This window comes from Protopterus annectens, chromosome 13.part0 (genome assembly GCF_019279795.1).
Source record: "Protopterus annectens isolate FY-2018-M chromosome 13.part0, PAN1.0, whole genome shotgun sequence".
NCBI classification, from domain to species: Eukaryota; Metazoa; Chordata; order Ceratodontiformes; family Protopteridae; genus Protopterus; species Protopterus annectens.
Genome location: NC_056747.1, coordinates 1,124,769,909 through 1,124,793,418, shown reverse-complemented (window position 1 = coordinate 1,124,793,418; position 23,510 = coordinate 1,124,769,909). Strand labels below are relative to the sequence as shown.

General features: G+C 42.2%; 1 protein-coding gene across 1 annotated transcript in view; it reads right to left on the bottom strand.

Moving 5' to 3' along the window:
* The window catches only part of MEIOC (meiosis specific with coiled-coil domain), a 2,160,044-nt gene that overhangs the window by 1,326,989 nt on the left and 809,545 nt on the right, over positions 1–23,510 (bottom strand). Inside the window, exon 3 of the mRNA XM_044055092.1 lies at positions 18,702–20,388. Within this exon, the coding sequence (XP_043911027.1) occupies positions 18,702–20,388 (1,687 nt within the window). The remainder of the gene's footprint in view (positions 1–18,701; positions 20,389–23,510) is intronic.

Here is a 23,510-nt window from a genome sequence, read left to right as displayed (position 1 = left end):
CAGAGCAAACATCGCATCTGTAGTTCTCCTTCCCAGCATGAAACCATACTGCTGATCGCTAATCATCACCTCCCTTCTTAACCTAGCTTCCACTACTCTTTCCCATAACTTCAAGCTGTGACTGATCAGTTTTATCCCTCTGTAGTTACTACAACTCTGCACATCACCCTTATTCTTAAAAATAGGTACCAAAACACTTTTTCTCCACTCCTCAGGCATCCTCTGACTTTCCAAGATTGCAGTAAACAATCTGGTTAAGAATTCCACTGCCATTTCTTCTAAGCACCTCCATGCTTCCACTGGTATGTCATCTGGACCAACAGCCTTTCCATTCTTCATCCTCTTCATAGCTGTCTGTACTTCCTCCTTGCTAATCTGTTTCACTTCCTGATTCACTATCCCCACATCATCCAACCTTCTCTCTCTCTCATTCTCTTCATTCATCAGCCTCTCAAAGTACTCTTTCCATCTGCTCAACACACTCTCCTCGCTTGTGAGTACGTTTCCCTCACTATCCTTTATCACCCTTACCTGCTGCACATCTTTCCCAGCTCGGTCCCTCTGTCTAGCCAATTGGTATAGGTCCTTTTCTCCCTCTTTAGTGTCCAACCTTTCATACAACTCTCCATATACCTTATTCTTAGCCTTTGTCACCTCTCTCTTTGCCATGCTTCTCATCTCCTTATACTCCTGTCTACTTTCTTCATCTCTCTGACAATCCCACTTCTTCGCCAGCCTCTTCCTCTGTATACTCTCCTGTACTTCCTCATTCCACCACCAGGTCTCCTTGTCCTCCATCCTCTGTCCAGATGTCACACCAAGCACCTTTCTAGCTGTCTCCCTTACCATCTTTGCTGTAGTTACTCAGTTATTCGGTAACTCTTCACTGCCCCCCAGTGCCTGTTTTAACTCTTCTCTGAACTCCACCTCAAAATCACCCTTTTTCAACTTCCACCATTTGATCCTTGGCACTGCTCTCACACTTGTCCTCCTCTTCTTGATCACCAACATCATCCTACAGACCACCATTCTATGCTGCCTAACTACACTTTCTCCTGTCACCACTTTACAGTCTCCAATCTCCTTCAGACTGGCCTTCCTGCATAGGATATAATCCACCTGTGTGCATCTTCCTCCACTCTTGTACATCACCCTATGCTGCTCCCTCTTCTTAAAATACATATTCACCACAGCCATGTCCATCCTTTTCACAAAATCTACTACCATCTGACCTTCTGCATTCCTCTCCTTAACACCATACCTGCCCATCACTTCCTCATCCCCTCTGTTCCCTTCACCAACATGCCCATTGAAATCCGCTCCAATCACCAATCTCTCACCCTTGGGTACACTCACCACCGCTTCATCCAACTCACTCCAAAATTTTTCTTTCTCATCCATCGCACACCCAACTTGCTGAGCATATGCACTATCAACATTCATCATTACACCATCAATTTCCAGCTTCATAAACATCACTCTATCTGACACTCTTTTCACCTCCAAAACACTCTTGGCATACTGTTCCTTCAGGATAATCCCTACCCCATTTCTCCTCCCATTCACACCATGATAGAACAATTTGAACCCACCTCCTATACACCTGGCCTTACTCCCCTTCCATCTGGTCTCTTGCACACTCAATATATCAGCCTTCCTTCTCTCCATCATATCAGCCATCTCTCTCCCTATACCAGTCATAATGCCAACATTCAAAGTTCCTACCCTCACTACTACACTCCTAACCTTCCTCCTCTCTTTCTGCTTTCGGGCATGCCTTCCCCCTCTTCTTCTCCTTCTCCTCCTTCGGCCAACAGTAGCCCAATTTCTGCCAGCACCCTGTTGGCTAACAGTACTCGTGGCAGTCGTTGTTAACCCAGGCCTCGATCGATCTGTTATGGAAATCTGTATTGTTGCCCGCATATGTTATTTGGCAGTGGTTTTACACCAGATGCCCTTTCTAACATAACCCTCCCCATTTATCCGGTCTTGGGACAGGCACGAAGAAATAATAATAATAATAATAATAATAATAATAATAATAATAATAATAATTATAATAATAATAATAATACTGTTCAAATTAGCAACTATCAATTAAATAAGTCACACACACACACACACACACACACACACACACACACACACACACACACACACACACACACACACACACACACACACAAACACACACACCCTACAAACACCACAAGTACTATGCTATGACTAATTAGTAAACTGACTAAGTCTCTAAATAGGAAAGGGTAAAAGAAAAACTATCAATATCAGTTGAAAAACATAATCAAAATAATAATAATCTTAATAACAATCTTATTATGAGAAGAGGAGCCCTCAGATACATGACTGAATACTTCAGGCAGCCAACAAGATCTGAGACAACGTAGGAAGGAGAACCACGCCTGATAAGGCCAGAAAAGGGGTAATGAGGATGAGAGGCATCTTGAGGCACTGAGCTTTCTGTAAGCCTTTGGGTATTAGGGGAGTAGGAGGATAAGCAGAGAGGAGACCCGGAGACCAATCGTAAATCAGAGTATCCCTGGGTGATTCCCTTGATGGAGGGATTAGGGTAAAGTAACTGCTGCATTTGTGTATGTCTCGGGAAGCAGAAAGATTGCAGTTGACCCCAAGGGTTGAATATCTGTCTTACTAATGACAGATTCAGGGACCACTCGTGAGGACTCCGGATAGACCTGCTGAGTTTGACGGTCGGCATGTTGGAACGTCAGGGAATATGAGTTGTAAGAAGAAAGTTCTAGGAAGACATCGCCCATTCCCACACTCTCATGGCCTCCCTGCACAGAAGATAAGATTGTGCTCCCCCTTGATTGTTGATATAGCAGACCACTGCCATGTTCTCCATTAGGATAGCTATGGTCTCCAGAGGGAGGCACTCCTGAAAGGCTTGCAACATTAGAAGGACTGCTCTCATCTCCAGGACATTTATGTGAAATTTGGTCTCTGTGGAGGACTATGTGCCTTGGAGCTGTCTTGCCCTGAAAATGCCCCCCCACACCCCAACAAGGAGGTGTCCGTGATCACTGTGGCCTTGGGCAGGGGAAGACAAAATGGCCTGCCTAGAAATAGGTTCTAAGACTGAAGCCATCAAATAAGATGATTCCTGCACATCTGAATCAGCTTTATCATCATGGACATGGGTTGTGACAGAATGGGCCACTGGACTGCCATGCATGTGATACCTGGCGAGAAGCACCAAATGAATGGCTGCTGCCATCAAACCTAACACTTGGATAATCAAGTGAACCGACAGACGTTCTAGTTCCAGCAAAAAAGAGACCTGACCTCGAATGAGTTGGACCCTGCGGGGAGGATGTGCAGTGTTCTCCGACACTATGTCCAGCTGAACCCCGATGAATTCCAGGTTTTGTCATGGAACAAGATGGAACTTGGGAAGATTGACTGCGATGCCTAGATGCTGGAAAAGGCTGAGGACATATCTGGTGGCCACAGATAGTTGATGCCTAGTAGGAGCAGTGAGGAGCCAATTGTCCAGGTACGGAAAGACCTGGAAACCCTGCAGTTGGAGATGAGCTGCCACCACTGCCATGCATTTGGTAAACACCCGGGGAACTGTGGTGAGTCCAAAGGACAGGGCTCTAAATTGGTAATGATTGTCCCCTAATCGAAAGCGTAGGTGTCTCCTGGAACATCTGTCGATCTTTATATGATACTATGCATCCTTGAGATCCACTGAGCACATCCACTCGTCCTTGCACAACAGAGGCAGAATGGACTGTAAAGTAACCATCTGAGAACTTGGACTTCTTAACAGACAAATTTACCTTGCTGAGGTCCAGGATCGGACGCAGGTCCCTGGTCTTCTTTGGCACCAAGAAGAAGAAGCAAGAGTAAGTTCTGGACCTTCGTTGTCCTGTTGGGACCTTTTGGATGGCTCTTTTTTGAAGAAGTTCTTGCACCTCGATACAGGCCAACTCCCTTTGGCGGGGTGGAATGTCTGGGAGAATTTTTCGAATTGGACGGGGCTAGGAAAAGGGAATTGAGTAACCCCTGGGAATAATTTTTAGCACCCACTTTTCAGAGGTGAGACTTGTCCAGGCTAGTGGATGAAGGGAGAGTCAACCCCCCCCCCCGACTGCCTCTAGGAAAGGACAGTCGGGCAGTGTCTCAGGGACATTGAAAGGGCTTCTCCGAGAAGGGTTCCTGGGAGCCCTGGTTCTGCATCTCCCCTCTGCCCCTGGGGTGGCATCTCCCATTGAATCCTTTGCCCTGGCTAGCGGAAGAGGATTCCTGGGAAGAATCTCAGAAGGAAGACTGAGTCCTCCAGAACCAAGGTTTCTTACTTCCCCTCTGGGTCTTTAGAAAAGGACAGTTGGGGAGTAGAAAACTTGATCCATATGCAGACAGAGTCTTGCCGTCCTGCTCTCTGTAGGTCAAGGTTTCCTTAACAGACAGTCCAAAAAAGGTGGCTCTGTCTAAAGGGGTGTTAGTGAAAGACACCTTGAAGTGTTCCTCAAACCCGCACAGGCGAAGCCAGGAATGATGCTGGATGGCAATGCCAGTGCCTGCCGCTCAACATGCAGCCTCTGCAGAGCTGGAGATCAGCCTCATCAAAGCATTAGCCAAGGAGGTCAGAGGAGACAGCCTCAGAGAGACTTCCTTAAGGCTCTCAGGAGGCAATAACTCTGACAGGAAGGTGGTGAGCTCTGAAACCAAATCCCTCTGAAGCCGGGTAAAATGGGCCAAGTAGTTTGTTGCTCTCAGTCCAAAGGTAGTTGAGGCACACACCCGCATTCCAAAGAGGTCAATCGCCCGAGGCTCCCTGTTTGGGGGATGGACCAAGGAACTTTGTTCAGCTAGCTCCTTCATAGTAGCAGCAGCCACCACGATGGGATCGACAGGGGCCCCTTTGCTCCAAAAAGATCTATCTTTGGGAGGACTGAGGAATTTGTCAGATCTCTTGGGCACTGGTTCCACCATGTCCAGTTCCTTACAAGCCCTGCTGGCAATAAGGACTACAAGCCTGTCAGCAGGGGAGGGACACCCAGGTAGGCTGGGGAACACCACCCACCACTCTGTTTAAGAACCTAGAAGATGTCCCCTAAGGAAACCTTCTCCGATGGAAGTCTGGGGAACCCACCTCCGTCCTTAAAGTCCATATCCTCAGTGAGGGACTCTCTGGGGGAGTCCAAGTGCCTCCTCTTGCACAATCTCTTCCGAGGGGGTTCCTCCACGGTGAGTTCAGGAGAGGACTCGGAAGAGACGGGTACCACAAGCGAGGCAGTACCCTTCTGAAGGCACTCTTGGGAGGGCTGACTCTGGATGGATGATGAGGTCTCAGCACCCAAACCGGAGAAAGGCTGGGGGGACCTAGAGAAAAAGGAGAGGTAACTGCCAAGCTGTAGAAGGTCCTCTCTACCACCTGGATGGCCGATGGGCTGGATGAACCACCTCTCCCCTCCCATGTGGCTGGGGCCACCTTGGAAGGGGTAACGGACCCCGATGTAGCACTGACATCCCATGACGATATTGGCCCTGAGTTGTCAAGTGCTGAAGTTCCCAGAGGAAGGAAACAGCCTGAAAATCCATACCCGAACCCACCACAAATGAACTCGGACCAACCCCTCTGAGGTGAGGCATGCCCTGACCCGAGGGCAATGGAACAGAGCTAGCCAAGGAACCTGACAGAGTCAAGAAGGGGAGTAGAAAACTTGATCCATACTGCAGACTCAAGAATGGGTCTTGGATCTGACCTCAGATCCGAGCCGGCAACTGTCAGACACCGTTGGCCTCTCATTGGAAATCCCCTGGTCCTGACATTCCAAACCCAGATGGACTGGAAGAGAAGAGGAGTCCTGTAGATGGGAAGGGTCCCCTGGCAACATGGGCAGGTGACGATAGCAAGCCCAACTCCATTTGAGCCTTTATAGAAGCTCCTCTTCATCCTATCCATGTCCAAGGGAAGGAAACTTCTGGAGGACCTGGATGAGACTAAAGAGTGGCCACATCTAGCAGGGGGATCTGATCCTGGATCCATAGCCTTGTGGTCCCAAGAAGGGGATATGCTCCGATGAAGCAGATCAGAGTTCCTGGAGGACCAAAATGGGGAACTTAGAATTATTACTGGATTCCACAGAACTGTCAGATCCGACAGTCTAGTAGGATCCGAAGTATTTGATGGCATGCCCATCGGATCTGACAAGCTGGTCAGATCCAGAGACAGCTTGCACCTACTCGGATCCGAAAACCTCTGCTCTGTGGAAGTCCAGGATCCGAGAGACTTATTTGAGGCTCTTTGAATGGCAGATCTTGGAAAGCTGAAGAGGATGGGATCAGATCTGGGGATCTGCAAACCAAGAGCCTTGACTTCTTAGAGTGGAAGGAAAAGGAGGACTCCCCCCGGAAGGCCGGGGAGGCCTCTTTTTTGGCTCCTGAGAAAGCTTGGAAGGGGAGTCTGAGGGTAGAGGACCCCCTGAGCCAAACCCTTCAGAAGAACTTATTACAGTGCTCTGCGAGGGCCCTGGGGTTGAATAGGGCACAAATGTCACATTCAACCTCCAGGTGCCCCGAACCTAAGCAATAGACACTCGTGTGAGTTGGAATATGGCATCTTCCAACCGCACAAGGAGCATCTCTTGAACCCGGAGGGTTTGTCAGCCATGCCAGCACAAAAAAAGTACAGATGTGTAAACTTACCATAAATGTAGATGTTCACTGTTGCAGTCATTACATTTGGGGTAATCTGCTGGCAGGTTGTCCTCAGTCGGCCTGAATAACAAAGTCTTGGGTCCTGCGTCGGTTGCTGTCTGCTCTTCCATGACGTCAGGTCATCAGGGGTATAAAACATGCAGCCAACACCATTTTATTCAGTTTTTCTTGCCCCAGATGTCAGGTGCCCCCCAAATGAGGAGCAAAAAAAAAAAAAAAAAAAAAATATATATATATATATATATATATATATATATATATATATATACATATATATATATAAATGCACTTTTAGCAACATAAACTTTACCTTCATCTAAAAGCAAATACACCACAAAGGCTTTAGAATATAGTGAAGGAAAGAGAAGTTATAGAAAAGGGGGATGGCGGGTGAGTTACCCGGACTGCAACAGTGTATACACTTGAACATCTACATTTATGGTAAGTGTACACAACTGTACTATGTTCTTTGTGTTTCACTGTTGCAGTCATTACATTTGGGTAGAATCCCAAAGCTATGGATGGGAGGATGGAACTAAATAGCATTAGGAGTGGCTATAAGGCCCTGCAGAACTGCAGTGGCAAAGCCTGCCCTGGATTTAGACAAGAGAGGCAAATGGTAATGCTTTGTGAAGGTATGAACAGAGCTCCAAGTAGCAGCTTCTATAATGTTTTTGGTTGGAACTCCTCTGAGAAAGGATGCTGAGGTAGAGGCAGCTCTGGTGGAATGTGACCTGATTCCCTTGGGTAAAGGTTTACCATGATACAAGTAGCAGAATCGAATGCAGTGGCTTATCCACTTAGAAATAGTCTGCTTTGATATAGCCTTCCCCTCTGATCCTGAAGCAAATGCCACTAGTAGTTGTTCAGACTTTCTTAGAGATTTGGTCCTGTTTAAGTAGAATCTTAGTTGTCTGTGTACGTCCAATGAATGCAGAATCCGCTCCCCCTTGTTCTGCGATTTTGGGTAAAAAGTTGGCAGGTGAATAGTTTGGTTAAGAGCCACACAGGATTCCACCTTAGGCATAAAGAAAGGATTTGTCCTGAGGGACACCCTGTCCGGGTAAAATGTAATAAAAGGCTCCACAGCCATGACAGCCTGAATTTCTGAAACCCTTCTTGCTGAAGTGATTGTCAAAAGGAAAGCTGTTTTCCAAGATAAAAATTTTATATCCGCAGTTGCTGCTAGTTCAAAAGGAGGCAGGGTGAGTTTTTCCAGCACAAAATTGAGGTCCCATGCAGGAGTTGGTGATCTTCTGAGATGCCTTAAATTTTTGGCCCCTCTAAGATACTGTTTTAGCAGAGGATGAGAAAAGATGGGAGGCTCCGTGTTGTAATGAGCCGAGATGGCAGAGGCATGGATTTTTATTGAAGAAAAAGATAGGCCCTTGTCAAGCATCTCAGTCAAGTATTGTAAAATCTGAGGAATATTTGGTTTTGCTGTGTCTGTTCCTTGTGCTTGGTTCCAAGCACAGAAACTCTTCCATTTATCAGCATAAGATTTTCTAGTACTAGGCCTTCTGGCTTCCAAAATGACATCCATCACAGATTTACCGAGAGGTGTTGTTTGAATAATTAAATGATCAGCCATGCTGCAAGGTTCAGAGTTTGGAACTGAGTGTGCAGAATTTGATTGTTCTGCTGTGACAGTAGATGAGGTATTTGAGGCAAGTACCAAGGAGGGAGTTGAGACACATTCCTTAGAATTGGGTACCAGTGCTGGCAAGGCCAGTCCGGAGCAATTAGGATCATTTTTGGTTTTTCCTGTCTGACCTTTAGTAAGACCTTGGAGAGAAGAGGCAGCAGGGGAAAGGCATAGACTGATAGTTTTTTCCAACTGAAGGATATGGCATCCACTTTCCATGCTTGTCTGTGATAAGTCCTTGTGCAGAATTTGTCCAGTTGATAATTTTGGGGAGAGGCACAAAGATCTATGTCTGGGCTCTCCCATTTCTGTGTTACCATGCTGAAGATTTGTGGATCCAGTTTCCACTCATGCGGGTCCATAAGATTTCTGCTTAGGTCGTCTGCCAGAGTATTTTGTTTTCATGGCAAGAATTGAGCTTGAAGATGTACTTGGTAAGTCAGGGCTGTGTGCCACAATGCCATGGCTAGTCTGCAAAGGGGGTAGGAATGTGTACCCCCCTGCTTGTTTATGTACCACATAACCGTGGTGTTGTCCATCTTTATCAGTCCTGGATGAAGTAAGTCCTTGAAGGCTGTCAGAGCATACTGAAGAGCTAGCATCTCTTTCTGGTTGATATGCAGATGCATTTGTTTTGGGCTCCATATGCCCTGAATGCATCTCACCGCCAGGTGGACCCCCCAAGCATAGTCTGATGCGTCTGTAGTCAGGGTTTGGGTGGCAAGGGCTAGAGTGAACGACAGTCCCTTGTTTTGCTGACATGTCTCTGCCCACCAAAGAAACTCCTGTTGTAGGCAGGGAATGAGAGGAATCATTGTTTCCAGACTGCGACAGTGATGACTCGATAAACCTTTCAGGTACCAGTGAAGTTTGTTGATGTTTGAACATTACATTGTTTATACATTATGCGTACTTATACGTATGTTCCTATTTAATTATGGTATTATACTGACGAGCAACATTTGGTTGTAAATGTGTAGTTGCTTCATTTGAACTGAGAATTTTAAGGTTGGGAGACTCTTATGTAGTGGTAAGATTGCCCTTCATTTAGTTATTTATTTATTTAGTTATTTACTTAATAATGTGTTAGTATGACTTTAAATGGAATGAGCAGTTTTGGCACCATAAAGTTTATATAAGTAGCAGATTAACTTAAAAGTAGTAGTTCTGATGAAGACCAGTTACTATGGTTGAAAGCGCTTAACTCTGTTTGCTATATATTTCATCTGTCTGTTTTCTTTGCTTGTCGTTTTAGTTCGTGTTCGTGCTTTGTGACAATAAACTGTGGATTATTTTTGGCAGTCGTTGGCACTTATTGGTGTTTTCCAAAGGCATTTTTTGGAACCATTGAAGTTTCCTCATATGCAGTCTTGCATATGGAATTAGTAGAATGCAGGATGCCATGAACCCCAAAGCCTGCAAAATTTGTCTTGCAGATAACTGGTTTTTTGTTGCCATCTGTTTTGAAGTATATGGTTAGTTGCTTTTGTTTGTCTGGCATAAGGTAAGCCATCTGGACAGTTGTATTCAAGCTTGCACCCAGGAATGTAATTTTTTGAGAGGGTACCAGTTGTGAATTCTTTTCATTCATTGTGTACCCTAGGCATGTTAGAAGCCTTTTTACAAATGCAAGATGTTGACGAAGAATGTCCTTGTTCTCTGCTTGAATGAGACAGTCATCCAGGTAAGGATAAATCTGTATGGTTCTTTGTCTGCAAAATGCAATTACTGGTGCCAGGCACTTTGTAAAGACCCTGGGTGCAGTAGATAAGCCAAAGGGCAGTGCAGAGAATTGGTAATGCATAAAACCTGCCTTGAAGCAGAGGTATCTTCTGCACGATTCCCTTATTGGGATATGCAGGTATGCCTCTTTCAAGTCTAGAGTCACTAAGCAAGCGTTCCTGCCCAGCATAGGCAGTAACTGTTGTAAAGTCAGCATCTTGAATTTTGGAATAACCAGGAATGTGTTCAAAATCGATAAGTCTAGTATTGAATGCCAGGCATTGTCTTTTCTGGATACCAGGAACAGTCTTGAATAAAAACCTTGTCCTTTTTCCTGTTCTGGTACTGGCTGAATAGCCCCCATATCCATGAGGGACATAACTTGTTTCTGAGCCTCTGCCCATTGATTTTGTGGTAGATCTGACCAACCGTTTGGAATTGGCAAAGTATGGAAATGAAATCTGTACCCCTGGGATACTATGTTTAATACCCACTTGTCCTAGGTAATTAACTGCCAATTTTGAGCATGAAGTGCTAACTTCCTCCCAAGGGGGCTGCCAAAAGATAAGTACTTGGTGATGGTAGAGGGAAGTCATTGAGACTGCTTACTGTAGGGTTGTGCTTTGTTTCCTCCAGATTTGGAGGTGGAGGCACCCCATTGCTTTGACCTGTAAGAATCCTGTGACTGGTATCTAGAGCCTTTTGAGCACCTGGATTTGCCTCGAGAGGCTCTGCTGGACACAGGAAAGGACCAATTTTTAGTAGGCCAGTGCCTACTAAATCTGGGTGGCTGCACTTGTAAGCAATCTTTTACAGTTTGCATAGATTTAGCCTGGTCTTCTATTTTCTTTAAAACCTCTTCTGCCTTATTACCAAACTGAGTACCATGCTGTAAAGGAACATCCAACAATTAAGCTTTAACATGATCAGGCAGGTTTTGCTCCTTGAGCCAGGCATGCCTTCTAATCACAGATCCAGTAACTGCGGCCCTGCAGGAGGCCTCCCAAGAATCAAAACCACATTGCAAAGTATGCTTTCCAACCTGTTCTGCTGCATGCAATAATTCCTGTAATTCCTTATTTTCCACACAATCAGAAATCAACATCATTTTCTGTTTCAATACTCCCATAACATGCTGTTGATATTTTAGCATATGAAAATGGCAGTTTAAGGCCCTAATTGCCAAGGTTGCTGATGTATAAACCTTCTTTCCTCATCTATCCAGTGTCCTGGAGTCTCTATCAGAGGGGGTAGGATTTTTGGCTGAAGAGGCCTTTACACCTTTAGGACCCTGTGAGATTGTTTCAGGATCAGCGGCAGGATTTTTGAATAGAAATTTGTGGGAGTCAGGGACCCTGTAATATCTGTCTGGCTTACTAGGAGCCGGAGGTAGGGAATCAGGAGCCATGCTTGATTCCGAAAACACATCATCAACAATGTCTAATACAGGAGGTATAGCCAAAGGCCTATGCTGAGGAAGAAGAAGGAAATCCCTAAGCCTCTTTTTTAGATTCAGAGAAATCCTGACTCTCCCAATGAAAATGCTCCTTTAAAGTATGCAAGTTTTCTTCAAAAGAATAATCCTCAGGAGGAGATGCAGATGGGATAGATTCTTCTGCATCTGAATTCTCATAGGGTGGTATAGAAAATTCCTCATCAGAAGAGGAATCAGAAGAAATAGAAACCTGATCTGAAGATTCATAATCAGTGTCCTGCCTAGGCCTCTTAGCGGGGGTGGGGGGTGGGGGGTTGGGAACCCCTGATCAAGGTAATTAAGTCCTCAGCCATTTTGATCATCTGTTTTTTACGCATAGGGGCCTGAGCACGTGGCTCATGCGTTGTTTTTTAGACTTAGAAGATGCTTTTGATTGTTTTTGAAACTGGTGTCGGTTTTATATAAAAATGTTGAGGTCTGAAAACACCCTCAGAAGCCAGTGCCTGCTCAGTGGCTCCGGACCCATCCAAGGGAGAGACATCCATGGGTTCAATACTCTGAGCACCTCGTGGCATACCGGACTCCACATGGGTCTTGGTAGAGGCCTGCGACTCAAAAGTAGCGGGTATCAGGGGCTGCGAAAGCACCTCTCTGAGTACCGGCGACTGGCTTAGGAGAAGCTTCGTTGTCGGTTTTGGACCTCGACGGTCTGTCTCTGTCTTTTTCTTTGCGTTTTTTGTGAACTCCAGTAGTCGGAATGCTAACCGACAACATTTCAGGGTAATTAAATCTGGATCCAAAATATTTTGAAGCAAAAATATACTGACGCTTAATAGTGCGGTGGTTAAATCTAGCACAAAACCGACAGCAAGGCACGTTATGATCTGGACCTAGGCAAGGAATACAGTACAAATGATAATCCTTATGAGGTATTTGCTTCCCACAAGTAATGCAATTATTAACTTTTACTGACATCGGTAAGGAGCAAGAAAAAGTTTCCCCAATGAGGTATTTAGCTTTAGTTGAAGACTTTGGTTCTGAAACTCGAATGCAAAAATTTCAGGAGTCGGCTGACCGGCACTTGTGAACTGCTTCTGTTTTGGGCACCGCACGGCAAGAAAGACTGAATAAAATGGCGTTGGCTGCATTTTTTATACTCCTGATGACCTGATGTCATGGAAGAGGAGACAGCAACCGATGCAGGACCCAAGACTTTGTTATTCAGGCCGACTGAGGGCAACCTGCCAGCAGATTACCCCAAATGTAATGACTGCAACAGTGAAACACAAAGAACATCTCACATTTGCACAAACACACACACACACACACACACACACACACACACACACACACACACACACACACACACACACACACCAGCAACAACCCAGTAACTAAAAGGCATTTAACTTATTAGTCTTACCTAAAGAAAGAATTCTAACCTCTACTACCCTTTCTTTTTAAAAAAAACCTTCTACAAAAAAAAGGGTGGGAAAAAAACTGCAAGGGGTAAGAGACTAACTAAACAATCTGTTAGAACATGGGAGGGGAGGTAATGCAGCTAAACTTTATTTAGAACTATCTAAAACTACCCCAAAACTGGAAAGAAATAAGCTAAAACCGAAAAAGAAAAAGCTCTTATCTGTGACTAACAGCCTGAGCACTGTGGATCACATTGTGTATTTCAACAGCAAATGAGATCTGGGGGCTAGAAGGTAGCAAGGGATCATGGGATGGGGAAGAGCTTGAGCTCTGGATCTGTCTGACAAGTTACCAGCTCGGATCTGAGGTCAGATTCAAGACTCATTCGTGATGAATGATGACACGGATAGCATCAGATCTTAGTGGACAGGAGGGAATTATTGTTAGGAGAGGAGCTACAGCCTTGGATCCACAGCTTTAGAAGAAAGTGTCAAAGTCGGATCCAATCGGATCCGACAACCCAAAGGTTGAATCAGACGGAAACAAACAACACTAGATCCTAGCATTTGACCATCATGTATTTACAGTAGAATGGAAATCATTCAATGATGCACAATTTATAATCAAGGGTGTGGCATCTAGGTCCAATAAAGTTAAAGTTATCTTTATACTGTAGTCACGTCTCATCAGACCAATCACTGAACACAGTTCTCCCTTCAGTACTTACTTGACCAGCACATGTGAACAACAGAATGCCCACTGAGGTTCCTACCAAAAAGGGTACAGGGTGCAAACAGCATGTGCTACAAAGATAGCCTCCAAGCCCTATCTGTGTACTCAGTCTCTTACAAACTGTTAAGGGGTGATCTATTCTTGGAAAACAAGGCATCCCTGGATCCAGGTCTGATGAACATTCTGCATAACCGCAAAAAAAAACAGCATTAGAAATACCAAATCTAAAATTTAAACCTTGTTTATGACATAAATAGGACATGCTTGAGGGACCGATATGTGCCTCAGAGAATACTCCTTCTCTGGAACAGGATTCCCATCCATGTGAAGCAGAGTTCTCTTTTAATCAATCCAAGTGTAATCTGGAAATTTACTCTTGCTCTGGCACCTATGTCCCTGAAGGACAAAGGCGGCCTGCAAATGCTTGACTACCCATGTCCTAGCCTACAAATTTCACTCAGAATAATCTTAAGGTCCCTAAATTTGTTGGGAACATTTGGAATGCATTGGCTAGATGTAAAAAGGCCCCCATGGTTGTTGGCCTAGTATAAACCTATGAAGCTATGAACTCTCCATTTCTTCAAGACAAGGCTAATGGATCTCTTATTCTTATAGGTTTTACGAACAGTTAATCCTCCATAAGTGGCTCTAGTGCTACCAATCATGTGCAGGAATGACAGCTCATGAATGCTGTAAATATGGAACAGTGCTTGATACACAAGTGTAGGTAATAAAGGCCTGGGATATCTAGAGATGTTGGGTGCTCCACATAAGTGCATGCAAAACTGTGACATGTAACAGTCAGTGCTAAACCTAAGGATATCCTGATGCATCTCCCTTCATCATTTTACTGCCTATATATTTCTATGTCCCTGTATACATGGCCCTAGTTTAGTTAGCTACAAATGCTCCATGATGCTATGGGAAACCCTTTTGCAGGCCATCAACTTACACATAAGCTGCCATGGATCCATTGAGCAGTTCTACGCTATTTGGCCATTTACTGTCTACATACAATGCCATCTACTTGAATTGGGGCCACTTCTTCCAGCTGCGGGCAACTAGCTGTACCTGCAGTGAGCTGTCTGGCAAAGTGTGGTCCCTGGATCCATAAAAGACATCTCTGAACACTGGTCATCCCAGTCTCACAATTAGGAGAAAATAGAGGTGCTTTAGCATTTATCCAATAATAATTATTAGAGATGACAGTGAGTTTAAAATTATAGAAAAGTCAGTCAAGACTGAAGAATGTATTAGCAGCTAGTATGATGGCGTACCAGTAGGAAAGGTATCTCCAATCAGATTACTTGATGATAAATGTCCTGCCCCTTATTTACTCCTTTTCTTTCCAAGCACTATTCTTACAGTTATTGATCCTAAATCTCTTCCTTGTCCTCTACCTCTCCTTCTTACTTCTACTTATCCTAAACATTCTCTCACCCCTTAATACTAATCCTCCATTTTCCTCCTTTTCTCTCCTTCTGTCAAAGTTTATTTCCAAATGTTTCATCGCTCGTAACATAATGATGCTATTAATTAATGATATTCGGTTTAAATGTTGTATATTTCCTGATTACTTGTATATGCCTACTGATTACTTGCATATCTCTGTCTACAATGTTCTTTATGTATTTCTTCCGGTGTCCTTCTCCCAGGAAAAAGTTTCATAACTCATTACATGATGCTATTAATTAAAGATACTCTGTTTATGTTTTATATATTTGTTGATTATTTATATACTTATGTTTACTATGTTTTTTTATGAAATGCTGGAATTTTTCTGGAGCTTTTCTTTCAGAGTTTCCCCTAAAAAGAGAGAGCTTTCTGCCCAATCAGATTATCTCAGCAAACAAATGCAATATAAATAAATAAATAAACAAACAAATAAATAATAATGTGTTCCAGTGACACAGCCTGTACATAAGCATGCTGCGTGTTCAGCTCTGAGACCCAGAGTTAGGTCAACCACCAACAAATGCACATGACCAACACTGTGACATCTGTTAGCTGGCTGTCAAGTTATATGCACAACTGAAAGACTTTATATTATTTGAAAAGAAGAGCTAAGAATGGAACTATGCAGGAGCAGACATTTACCTGCTGTTCTCTCACATTCTCATAACAGCACTTTATCTCATACTGGCAGCCAATTCCTCTACTTTATAACTATAAAGTTCAATGAACAGACACATGGCAGCTCACCTAAACATTTAAGATCCCAAAAATCTTAAATATCCCTGGTGTTGTGTTGTTTATCACTTTAGGACAAAACTCAAGTTTATGAAGACATCATCCGGTATCAATATGTCTTAAGAATTAGTAATCCTGAAAAATAAACGTGAGTTAGATAATGTTAATTATACAATAACTGCCTCACTGCCATTCAAAAACGTGCACACTGACTAGACAGCCCAATCAGCATGCCTGTTGTAAATCGAGCATATACCAAGAGAAAAAAGTCCAGCCCTTGAAGTACCATTGAGTGACCAGACTTTTCTACTGGCAACATCTGCACTGTCCCCTACTAAAACCTTGGCAGTCATACCCCTCAATTGTCCAGAATTGTTGCCTCATAGTTTTGGTCTTTTCGTAATAAAAATGTTGTTTTCTGGAAAACCACTGAGAATTGAAGTCATTAAATAATGACAAACATTTGAGGTTTGGGATTCATATCCTTCAGAAAATGCATGCCAAAACAAATCTTCTCTTTCCAACAACTTTGTTTTAGTTCATAAATGCGATATTTAAAATCTGTCCCTATTTTTTGGATATGTGTCCCCTCATGCTTTGGCCAAGTTTCTTACATTAACAGGGGTATAATAGCAGGAAAAAAAAACAGCAACAGGGATTCTCTTTTCTCCACTGCTTCTCCTGAACATCACTGATGTACTGCGCAAGCATGGGAACGTAAGCCCACCTATGTGCAGTACATCAGTAAACAAGGAAGAACACTGAGGAACACTATAGCACCATTATACAAAGACATTATTTAAGAAAGGTAGGCAATTTCCGTCTTAAATAATGTCACTGCATAATAGCAATAACCTACTCCTGGATGTGGGTATTACAGGATTTACCCACAGTTGGCAAACTTCATCACTTGGGCTTCACCCCATAATCAAATCACACCAACCGTGGGTAGCTCCTGTGATACTTATACACAGTCATGGGTTACTGCTAATGGGTAACATAATACAATAAAAAGAAGGCTTAAATATTAAATACTACACAGCACTAATGCCTACTGAAGTGTACATTAAGCATACACAATCTGTATTCAAGAACATCCCTACCACATTTTTTGTGTTTTCTACTCAATCAGAAAGTTTACACTAAGTGTAAATGTAGCCTACACTTTGTGGTAACCTTTTATGAATCTTTTTCGATATTTAAGGCTGCAAAAAAATCAGTAGAAAAACTAAAATTGGGAGGAAGAAGGTGCGAGTTATGCTTGTGCTGTCTGTTAATTTAGAACAGTGTTTTACCCTTTAACATGTCCCAGTCCAAGATACCTTGCTCTGTAATGACTCAATTTTGCAGCATTTGGAGAACATTTTCTGGATAAAAGATAACTTTTTAGGAAAGCAAGGTAGAAAACAGTTTTTAGGTTGGTACTGAATAGGAGTTTTGAGTTTGTTTTTTTTTTTTTTTTGGATTTTATTAAAAGATGAACTACCAGCTTTTTCAACATCAGAAAAGTTTCTGGCCCCACAGAGCTGCTTTCCTTGGAAAAGACTAAGCATATAAATTATGTTATTTTCAGGACCACATATTTTCTCTGAATTTTTAAAATCTAATTATAGTATACTGTAGTATCAGGCAGAAGAGGATCTAGATTGAAGAGGTCTATGGGCTTATGATATGGCTGATAAAATAATTATCTACCTAGTAAACAGATCATGCTTCTCTTCAAGTCATTTACATAGAAAAAAATAACTGAAAATCTCTCTCTGTCTTGTGCTGTTATCTCAATCATCTATTTTGTTTTGCAGTCATTGCACCAAGTACACTCCTGCCTTTTGTAAACATTTATGAATGTATGCTATGGAGGTCTAAAGTCCCACAATCTGATCTCTATTCTGTAATACTTGTTTGACATTTAACTACTGCAGTATAATACCAGATTAGAAAATGTTAGCATTTCTACAGTTAGTTTGATCTTGTGTGGTTTAACAAAGAATGCTAGTTCTTCTGTAATGCTTGGCAGGCTTGACAGTCAAATGATTTCTATCCATCCATCCTCAACTTCTTTTTTCCCATTTTGCACATGGGGTCAGGGTGTCACTTCAACCGTGACAATCATCTTGAGCCAAGGTTTACACCCACCAGGTGGCTAACCCTACCACAGTGGTTCATCTGTACCACTCACTCGCACCATCAGCCAATTTAGAGTGTCCAATCCACCTACTGCATGTTTTTGGAATGTGGGAGGGAACCAAAGCACACAGAGGAAACCCACACGACCCAAGGAGGACATGCAGACTCTGCACAGAAGGTATCCCAGCCAAGAATCAAACTGGAGAGCCTCTTGTTGTGAGGCGGCAATGCTAGCCGCTGCACCACTCTGGCCACCTAGTGAAATGATTTCTATATTTGGGTAATATTTGAGTGTATGGGGAAAAAAGTGACTGACCCCTTTTTTCTTTTCCCACAGATATCCTAGGTATTGGAGATTCCTGTACTGGTAGATTTGCATGACTTGAAACTACTATTAAGTAAAATGCAGTCAATCAATTAATTCCTTCAAACAGGCAAGAAGAAGAAATGAAGACACCATAGGTTAATACTGATTTTACAGAAGGCATGCATTTATTGAAGTTAAGGAGGTCACAGTGTAAGAAAGGAATTACCCTTTTGCTGGGGACTTCTAATTGGTTGCAAAAACAGGGTGATGACTGGTCATAACAAGAAACCAAATTATTATATTAATACTGCAAGATCCAGCCCATATATTATATCAATGTTTCAATACTTCTTAATGAAGAAATACAATGATACTTCAAGTATCTGCTTAGAAAGTACTATATTTTAAGAACTTACCTTTTTTCTTTCTTTTTCCAAAGCTTTCCACTGGTCATTACACTCTTCTAGTTGGAAAGAAAGCTCACTAGATGGCCCATTTCGAATTCTTGAAGGCCTGTGAAATCCAAACGCTGCCATAAATCCAGTTAAAGGATTATTTCCATATTTCATATCATTAAAATAGGGATTTAAATGAGACAAATCATCATGAAATAGAGAGTCACTAGGTTCCATCCTTGGAACAACAGAATGACGAGGTGGAACAGTAGCTCTTGAAGGAAAAATATTTGAATCAAGTTGCAAAAAGTCATGATTACATTTCAAGTCACGCATCATGTAGTTATTAGAAAGATAAACAGTCTGTGGACAATTTCCATGATTGTTTACGTTACATCCACTACCCTGTTTCTGCACACCGGTATAATAAGCCTGAGTTTCTAAGATATCATGGGAAACATTTTGAGAAAAAACATCCACATGATTCTGCCCATCTTCAGGCTCAAAATGCCCATTCTGAGGCTTGACTGAAAATCCACGTTTGCATATATTTTCTGGACAAATATATTGCTGACTGGAATAATTCTCACACAAAACATTTAACTGCTTCATCTTCTTGTCACAGCCTATCTCGTAGAGATGCTCTTCCCGTGGTTTATTCACCCCTTCCTTCTGACTGCTACAGTGACTTTTCTCTGTACCATAACCTGTCTCTAAACTGGAAAATCTTGAATTGTTGTCTTGGTTATACACCTGGAAGCATGACTTGTTGTTTTGTGCCAGTTGTAAGGATGATAGCTGAGAGAATTCTGAAGCCTGTGGTGACATCTTTGAAACAGATGACAGGTGACTGTTAAATTTTGTAATGTTCCCTTGATTACGATATGACACAGAACTACTGGCTTCTGTTTGAACATCCGACCATAATGGCCTACTATGATCTGTCTCACGGTTTGTCAAGAAGTTTACATGTTTAAAATAGTCTAAATGTTGAGGATTACATCCTGAGAACATCTGATTTCCCAAAGTATCTGAATAATCATCATTAATTTGACAAATGGGATGTGGCTTTATTCCACATTCTGATGCAGTTTTCAATCCATCACCAGGTAAAGCAGATTCTTTTGAGTACAACTTATCTTCCACAAATGCCGAATTTTTAGAAAAATGAAAACTCTTTGAATATTCAGGAGATCTTCCACATTCAGAACTGTCTACGTGCCTGCTAAAATAAGATGGGAATATTTCTGCTCTCTTACAGTTTAAAGGGATATCATTTTGTTTAGTACACAATTTGTCCCTTGTGTATGAATACATATCAACTCCTAATTTTTCTACAGTTTCAGGAAGCACCAACTGTGATAGCAAACCATTTTTTACACATACAGCATCATGAAAGGCCACCCGGGAACTGTCACAAGTGTGACCTGCATAGTAGTTCATGGTGTCATTCTCTAAAGGTAAAAAAAACTGTTCTTCTTTAAGATCTAAGGTGTTAAAATTATTGTAAAACTCATCTGTCCTCTGCTCTGATGCTGTAGCACTACTGTGCAGGTACTGTTTTGCAGCAGCAAGGCAATCATTGTCACACATCTGCTGGGCAGAAGACAAGTCACTAGGTCCTTGAGTATCTGTCAAAAGGTCATGCTGCTCTGCTGCTTTGGTACCACCTGGAGGGCACATGGATTTTAAGTTGCTAGAAAAACTGCTGCAATATAAAACAAAATAGTTGTGTGAGGGTCTCATAACAGTGTCTTTTCAGTAGTTATTACTTACAGATAAGAGTCTGTTAAAGCCTGTCTTTATTCAGCTCAATGACTGTATACTAATTGCTTTTACACTGTATTGGAATAAAGACAAGAATATAAACGCACTACAAGCCAAAGGGTAAACTAAAGTTGTAGGCACAACTCTATAAAAAGCTTTGGTACACTAAGAATAAGTAGGATGGGAAAATAACGAACAAGCCTCAGGATGGCAACACTTTACTAGTGTGATTGGCAACTTCCTGCTGACCTGTAAACAAGTTCTTGGGCAAACAATACAAAATTACTTCTCTTCAAAGTCTTGCAAGGAAGCAAATCCTGATCACAAAGGCATTAAGACTAGCTGCATACCAGATAAAAAGCAGCTAATCTCCCACCATCTTCTTGCAAATAAAAGTGCAGTGGGGAGCACTCCTACTCTCCTCTTACCTAGAAAAGATCTAATGGATGCATATCACCTGAACACCCACTCAGCAGGCATTTTGCTTCATGCAACAATATAGTACAGGTAGGCAACATATAATCAGAGAGATAAAATAAGGAAAAAGTGGAACAAGGTGAGGACAACAATGGAAGAAAATGGACACACTACAGCTATGGTGAGCACCTCCTACAACTGTATTGTGGTATTTTTCCTTTCTTTGTAATCATTACCTATGGGTAAAATCCTAAGCAATGAACCTGAATGAAGAGAAAGCTTTCTTAACATAAACCACTGCAGCAGCCAAACATCTTCTACCTTTAGAACACACGGCCAGTTTACCCTCTTACAATATCTAAAACAATGTGAGCCAAGCCCACACCTCAGAAAGGTCAAAAGCAGGACTCCCACTTAAAAAATGCTGCTGAAACAAAGGCAGTCCTTCTAGAAGTTCTCATATACCCTGAAATCAGTTTTTAAGCAGTTATAAAAACATGGCAGCACTTCAAAACCAATTAACAAGAACTCACTTATTTACAGGTGAATATAGCCCCTTTAGGGTATATATAAATAAAAAATAAACAATACAAAAAGCTAATGATATATTCTAAAGGGTTTTGATCATGACTGTACACTCACAGTTAAGGGTCCAAAGAATAGAGAGTATTCTTCCTTGAATTCTGAGGACAAAAGCAGAATGCAGGACAGAGTCTTCTGAACTGCAGCACTATACAGCATTGCATTAGGAATGAAACAAGGCTTAATGGACAGCAAGACAGACATGAGAACAAAGGTAGAGAGAGACTATCTTAACAGAGTGTTATCACAGAACTCAAAGTCCATAACAACCTGCAATTCAAAAGACATTCTAGCTGAAGAATAGTCACTAGCCAGGATGTCATATACGTAAAAACTTAAAAAAGGTTCAAAATAAAATAATCCAGAGAGAGATGTTTGAAGTTGCAAGATATCAAACCTTTTACTTGATAATGGTGAGCTAACATTACCTAGCAGTACAAATTCACCAAATAGCAAAGGAAGCAAACTGGATCCTCATTAAGACAAGCCTACAAAGCGATAATGTGAATTTTAACCAATGAATAAACTAACTCCAAATCAATAGGAAGATAAAGTAATTTGTAACTAAAGACAATTTTCCTAGTACTGTGAAAAGCCTCAGACTGTTATCCTTTCCATCTGAACAAAAAAGGATCCAGAAGTAGCTCCTCCATGTCCTTTCAAATTAAATGAAGTCCAGAAGGACAGACAGAGCTATACAATAATCAAATTCAAGCTTTCAGATGTAGAATGCATTGAAATGCATGGAATTCTTTCTTTCTGCTTTTGGGATAACAAATCTTCCCTGAGGGGCAACAAAAAGTATTGAGAAGAGTTCTGGAAAAGAAGATAACAGAAAATCATAGCTATTTCAACCAGAAATGATCTAACAAAACATCTGAGCTTTGCCTGGCTTTCTAAAGAACCTCATATGTCAGCAGACATTTGCAGGGAAAAAAAGCAAGGAAAATGGGTAATATGTTAAAAGGCGGAATTCAGGGGTATACACTTCCCTTACGTAAAATTAAGAAAACATTAGAAAGCATTTCTGTGGCAGTTACCGCAATGGTAGATCTTCAGGGAGAGATTGTTGTAAAACAGTAAATCTTCACAGCTGCATTCTCTTCTCACCTACCTTACTTCTTCCTGCCTACAACTTTCAGAAGTATTCCCCTCTGTTTTTATGAAGCTTACTTCTAGACTAGTTCCACCGTTACATAAAACTCTTGAGAAAGAGTGAAACCATGTATATAAGCTGACATGCAGGGAGTTTTTTTCAGCTCTTATAGGTTCATAGGAACGTACTAGAAAAGCTGCCCTTCAGGCCATTTTAAGCCAAGCCAATTTCCCTTTTTGTGATCAAATTAACCTATCCTATTTAGTTAAAGACTGGCCTTACCTATAACATGGTTGATAAATAGAAGTTGGGCCGGATTCACGAAGGCTTGCACGGAGTCTTAGAGTAAGACTCCATGCAGCCATCATGTCCGACGAGCGATCCAGGAACAGCCTGCAGGGGCGTGCAAGAGAGCTCCTAAAACGGCTCTTACACGGACAGGGCTGGGATATACAAATTACCTCAACTGCAGGTGAAAGGCATACAAATGAGGTAGATTTGCGATTCAGGAAACCCGAATCTGTCCGAGTAAGAGCAGTGCTATTTGCAGAAATGTACTCAGTTGACAACTGAGTACCATTCTGCAAATAACAAAACGGAGCCGTGACAGCTCCAAACAAAGGTTGCATCCAGTGCAGGAAGCATGCCAATGGCCAAATATAAGGCCATTGGAAATGTTTCCTGATGCAATATGAAAATAAAAATATTTTATTTTTTTTTGCCGATTTCCGATGTTTAAGCGTAGTGCAGCGCCACGCAAACGGGCTGCGCTCTAAAACCCAGAATACTAAAAATTAAAACCCACAAATGTGGATTTTATTGAAATTGTTAATGTACAATGCAAAGGAATGGCAGGCTGAAGACAGCATGGCTACCGAGTAGAGGTTGCTAAGGGGGGAAGCTCAGTCTAAGAGATGTAACCAAGCATTAGTAGGCAATCCTATGTAAATGAGGGTTAGGATAGTGAG